This window comes from Rhinoraja longicauda, chromosome 13 (assembly GCF_053455715.1).
Source record: "Rhinoraja longicauda isolate Sanriku21f chromosome 13, sRhiLon1.1, whole genome shotgun sequence".
Classification (NCBI taxonomy): domain Eukaryota; kingdom Metazoa; phylum Chordata; class Chondrichthyes; order Rajiformes; family Arhynchobatidae; genus Rhinoraja; species Rhinoraja longicauda.
The window spans coordinates 22,583,332-22,589,331 of record NC_135965.1 but is presented as its reverse complement, the minus strand read 5'-3'; the positions used below and the strand labels follow the sequence as shown (position 1 = coordinate 22,589,331).

The 6,000-nt window shown below is 47.0% G+C and overlaps 1 protein-coding gene across 1 annotated transcript in view; it reads left to right on the top strand.

Annotated features, from left to right (window-relative positions):
- Positions 1–449: 449 nt before the first annotated feature.
- LOC144599540 (organic solute transporter subunit alpha) overlaps positions 450–6,000 on the top strand; it is a 30,961-nt gene continuing 25,410 nt past the window's right edge. Inside the window, exon 1 of the mRNA XM_078410553.1 lies at positions 450–561. Coding sequence (XP_078266679.1) covers positions 530–561 — 32 coding nt within the window. The 5' untranslated portion in view covers positions 450–529. The remainder of the gene's footprint in view (positions 562–6,000) is intronic.

The window sequence follows — 6,000 nt, the reverse complement described above, 5'->3', positions numbered from 1 at the left end:
TCTTGAAAAACAAACAAACAATGATAGTGCAAAGACAAAACCAATGCCCCAAAGTCTATGCAGTTTGAAGTCTGTATGCAGGTTGTAGTGTTCAGTAGCCTGATGATTGTAGGGAAGAAGCCTCTCCTGAACCTGGATGTTATGGTTTTCAGACTCCTGTACCTTCTTCCCGATGGCAGGAGTGAGATGAGAGTGTAGCCAGGGTGGTGTGGGCCTCTGATGATGCTGGCTGCAAAACAAATGGCGCCTTTCTGTGGAGCAGCTCAACTGCACAGAACCAGAGGGGCCAGAGGGAAAGGGAAATGCTGTGTTTTCATCTGAAAACTGTGGTCTCTGTGGGAAGCAGATCAGCCAAAAGTCTAAAGGTTAACTATTCCTGGTAGTGAAGCTTGACAGAGGTCACATTCTGGAGTTCAGTGCTCGCTAACTCTGACCCCGCGTTGCAAATCTCCCTGCACAAATCCATTTACCCCTGGACACTCACAGCTCTGGTCTTCACCACGCCAGGGATCCCGACACTGCCAAGGAGATGGGTGTAGCTTACCCGGAGGACGTGACCAGGTAACTGATCCCAGGACATCGAGACACCGTTTGACAGCTCTGGGCCTGTACTCGCTAGAGTTTAGAAGGACGAGGGGGGACCTCATTGAAACTTACTGAATAGTGAAAGGCCTGGATAGAATGGATGTGAGGAGAATGTTTCCACTAGTTTAGGACCAGAGGGCACAGCCTCAGAATGAAAGGACGTACCTTTAGAAAGAAGATGAGGAGGAATTTCTTTAGCCCAAGACTAGTGAATCTGTGCAATTCATTGCCGCAGATGGTTGTGGAGGCCTCCACCACTGTCTGTGGCAATGAATTCCACAGATTCACCAAAAGAAATTCCTCCTCATGTCCATTCATTAGATTCCTCCTTTAATTCTGGGGTTGTGGCCGTTTCTAAACTCTCCACTAGTGGAAAAATCTTCTCCGCATCCACTCTATCCAGGCCGTGGGATTGTGTTTTGGTCTGATATAAAGGCATACAGAATTACAAGAGACATCGATAGAGTAGATCGTAGGAAACCTTTCCCCTTGGCTAAAATACCTGGAACCAGAGGGCATGGAGTCAATGTAAGACTGAAACATTGACACTGGTAATATTTTTAAGGCAGAGATTGACAGATTCTTGATTAGTACGGGTGTCAGGGGTTATGGGAAGGCAGGAGAATGGGGTTGAGAGGGTAAGATAGATCAGCCACGTTTGAATGGCAGAGTAGACCTGATGGGCTGAATGGCCTGATTCTGTTGCTATGACTTATGAATTTATGGAAAGCACGTGATCAATTGCCGCTTGGCGTTGCGGAACTGGGATTGTTACCAATCTTTTTTATTTGTCTGCTGAAAAATGATTCAGTTCTGAAAATAAAGTAACGGTCGCGCGGGGCAATCTGTGTGCAGCAAGATCTCACACGCAGCGAGAGGAGGGCAAGCAGGCAATTGTTGACTGGGGCAGTGGATGTGGACAGTGGAGGCACAATGCACCGCAGGTGCTGGAATCTTGAGTGAAACACAAAGTGCTGGAGGATCTCCGTGGGTCAGACAGTATCTGTGGAGGGAATGGACAAAGGGACCTTTCAGCTCAGACCCTTCTTCGGGACTAACACATGTGATTACCTGTTTCATCCACCGTCTCGCTTCCTAAACGGAGGCATCACATTTGTGGATTTCCGATACTTGGAGACTGTCCCAGTTTTGTAGATGACACTAAAATCAGTGGTGTGGTGGACTGCAAAGATAGACTGCAGTAACTCAGTGGGTCAGGCAGCACCTCGGGAGAAAAAGGGTCTGAACCCTTCTTCAGACTCCATCTTCAAATGGGGTGCAAAGATGGTTATCAATGATTGCAACGAGACCTTAATCAAATGGGCCGAGGAATGGCATATGGAACAACTCAGCAGGACAGGCAACATCTCTGGAGAGGAGGAATAGCAGACGTTTCAGGTCGAGACCCTTCTTAAGACTGAGAGTCGGGGGAGAGAGAGACTCAACCCGAAACGTCATCTTGACCCGAAACGTCAACCATTCCTTTTCTCCAGAGATGCTGCCCGTCTAGCTGAGTTACTCCAGCATTTCCTGCCTATCTTCGGTGTAAACCAGCATCTGCATTTCGTTCCTACACAATGGCAGGTGGGGTTTAGTTCAGATAAAGGCAAGATGGTACATTTTGGTAGGGGAAAAAAAGGGCAGGAATTACACTCAACGATCAGGCCCTGGGAAGTGATGTAGAACAGAGAGACAGACCTGAGGTGAAATGATTTAATGGTACTTTACTGTCACAAGTACCAAGATACAGTGAAACGCCTTGTTTTTGCACACAGCCCAGTAAAATCACCTCACCTAGAGAGTACACTAAGAGTCACCACGTTTCTGGCGCTGGTAAAGTTACAAACAGTTCATTGACCAGTCTTATCTTCTCATTGCTGCGGTGAACCGGGTCTGCTGCTGCACGTGGCCACAGGGGCCCCTCTCCTGGTCCCCCCTTTATTCCCATTGGCCCCCGTAGTAAAGAGATTCATAGAAGGTGTATAGTGCCATGGAATGGCAACATCGGTAGACGAGGATGGTGAACAATGAGCTTGTTACACTCGTGCAGGTTTAGTTTAACTTAGTTTATTATTGTCACGTGTACCAAGGAACAGTGAAAAAGTTTGTTTGCCTGCTATCCAGTCAAAGGAAAGACTATACATGAATACAATCAATTTAGAAGGATGAGAGGAGATCTTATCGAAACGTATAAGATTATTAAGGGGTTGGACACGTTAGAGGCAGGAAACATGTTCCCAATGTTGGGGGAGTCCAGAACAAGGGGCCACAGTTTAAGAATAAGGGGTAGGCCATTTAGAACTGAGATGAGGAAAAACTTTTTCAGTCAGAGAGTGGTGAAGGTGTGGAATTCTCTGCCTCAGAAGGCAATGGAGGCCAATTCTCTGAATGCATTCAAGAGAGAGCTGGATAGAGCTCTTAAGGATAGAGGAGTCAGGGGGTATGGGGAGAAGGCAGGAACGGGGTACTGATTGAGAATGATCAGCCATGATCACATTGAATGGCGGTGCTGGCTCGAAGGGCCGAATGGCCTACTCCTGCACCTATTGTCTATTGTCTATTGTCTAAGCCGTCCACAGGTAAATGAAAAATGGTACAACATTTAGTGCAAAGATATAACATTGAAGTCTAATAAAGTCCGATTAAAGATAGTTCAAAGATCTTCAAAGAGGTGTAGGAACGACCTGCGTATGCTGTTTACACCAAAAATAGATACAAAGTGCTGGAGTAACTGAGCGGGTCAGGCAGCTTCTCTGGAGAAAAGGAATAGGTGACGTTTCAGGTTGACTTCAGACTGCAAAGTCCCGAATCGTCACCTATTTCTTTTCTCCAGAGATGCTGCCTGACCTGTTGAGTTACTCCAGCATTTTGTGTCTGTCTTCAATGAGGTGGATGGAAGGCCAGGACCGCACTCTAGCTGATGAGAGAACCGTTCAGTTGCCTGAGAACAACCGGGAAGACACTGTCCCTGAATCTGGAGGTGTGTATTTTCACACTTCTGTACCTCTTGCCAGATGGGCGAGGGGAGAAGAGGGTGTGTGAGACTGGTCCTTCATTATGCTAGTGGAGATGGAGTCAGTGGAAGGAAGGTTGTTTTGTGTGATGGTCTGGGCTGCGTCCATAACCCTCTGCAATTCTGTGCAGGAAGGCTGCATTCGGTGCACAGTTCTGTACCCTGCTCGAGAATGAAATTAAACTGAAAAAGGTGCAAGAAAGTTTTACGTGGATATTTTCGGGTCTGGAGTGTTTGAGATTGGATAGGCTATGTCTCTTATTCCTGGTGTGTAGGAGTAGAATGAGGCTATTCGGCCCATTAAGTCTACTCCGCCATTCAATCATGGCTGATCTATCTCTCCCTCTGAACCCACATTCTCCTGCCTTCTCCCCATAACCTCTAACACCGTACTAATCAAGGAGGCTGAGAAGCCATCTTGTGGAGCTTTATTAAATCATGAGTGGCATAAATAAGGTTAGGAGTCACAGTCCCTGGCATAGACAAATTTAAAATTAGAAGGCATTTGTTTAAGGTGAGAAGGGAAAGGTTTAAAGGAACCTGAGGGGCAACTTTTCCACACAGAGCGCGGTGGGTATATAGAACGGGCTGCCAGAGGGAGTGTATCGGCAGGTACAATTACAATGCTTAAAAGACATGCGGAGAGCTACATGGAAAGGAGCAGTTTGTAAGGATATGGGCCAGGTGCAGGCAAGTGTGAGGAGCTCGGTTAGATAATCTGGTTGGCATGGATGACTTGGGCCGAAGGGCCTGTTTCCATAGAGTCATTCAGCGTGAAAACAGGCCCTTCGGCCCAACTTGCCCACACCGACCAACATGCACCATCTACAGAAAATAGACACAAAATGCAGGAGTAACTTAGTGGGACAGGCAGCATCTCTGGAGAGAAGGAATGGGTGATGATTTGAGTCGGGATCCTTCTTCAGTCTGAAGAAGGGTCTCGACCTGAAATGTCACCCATTCCTTCTCTCCAGAGATGCTGCTTGTCCCGCTGAGTTACTCCAGCATTTTGTGTCTATCTTTGGTGTGAACCAGCATCTGCAGTTCCTTCCTACACATGTCCCATCTACACCAGTCCCACCTGCCTGCATTTGGTCCATTTCCCTCTATACCCATCCTATCCATGTACCTGTCTAAATATTTCTGAAACGTTGTACTACTACCTACCTCAACTACCTCCTCCGGCAACTCGTCCCACACGCCCACCAACCTTTGTGTGACAAAGTTGCCCCTCAGTCTCCTATTAAATCTTTCCCCGTCAGATTAAACCTATGTCCTCTGGTTCTCGATACTCCTACTCTGGGCAAGAGACTCTGTGCGTCTACCCGATCTATTCCACTCATGATTTTGTAAGATCACCCCTCATCCTCCTGCGCTTCAAGGAATAATGTCTTAGCCTGTTCAACCTCTCCCTGTAGTTCAGGCCCTCGAGGCCTGGCAACAACCTTGTTAAACCTTCTCTGCACCCTTTCCAGACTAACTCAACAAATTGTGAAAAACTCGGACCAATAACTCTTCTGTCCTTTTTAAGCGGTGTGTGAAGGCCACAGGGATATGGTGAAACGTCTGCACTTGGTGCTTCACAGTCAACATCGCTACAAGTTTGTGACTCCTATTTAACCTTGCCCATCACCTTGCAACACTGATGTAAAGTGCTGATTTAAAAGACCTCTATTTCCTTGTTCCTTGTAACGCATTCCCCAGTCTCACTCTCCAGGAGGTCCTGACTTGGTATTGCTGTGTACCGAGATACAGTGATAAGCTTTGTTTGAATGCAATCCAGTCGAACATGAGTGCAACAAAGCCATACACTAGTTCAGCAGGTAGTGCAAACAGAAAAATACCAGAGTGCAGAGTATAGATTTACAGCCGATATCGTGTTAAAGAGAAAGTGCAGATTTTAAAAAGGGTACAGTCCGCAATGAGGTAGGTTTGAAGATCGTGACTGCACCCCAGCTTTGTGCAGGTCCATTCAGTAGTCTAATAACACAGGGGAAAAGCTGTTCCTGAATCTGATGATACGCGCTTTTAAGGTTTTGTACCTTCTTCTTTGGGAGAGGGGTGAGGAGGGAATGAGCAGAGGGAGGGTGTGTGTGGTCCTTGATTATCATATCATATCATATATATACAGCCGGAAACAGGCCTTTTCGACCCACCAAGTCCGTGCCGCCCAGTGATCCCCGTACATTAACACTATCCTACACCCACTAGGGACAATTTTTACATTTACCCAGCCAATTAACCTACATACCTGTACGTCTTTGGAGTGTGGGAGGAAACCGAAGATCTCGGAGAAAACCCACGCAGGTCACGGGGAGAACGTACAAACTCCTTACAGTGCAGTACCCGTAGTCAAGGCAATGGGTTGAGAGAGAAAGATAGATCAGACTCGATGGGCCAAA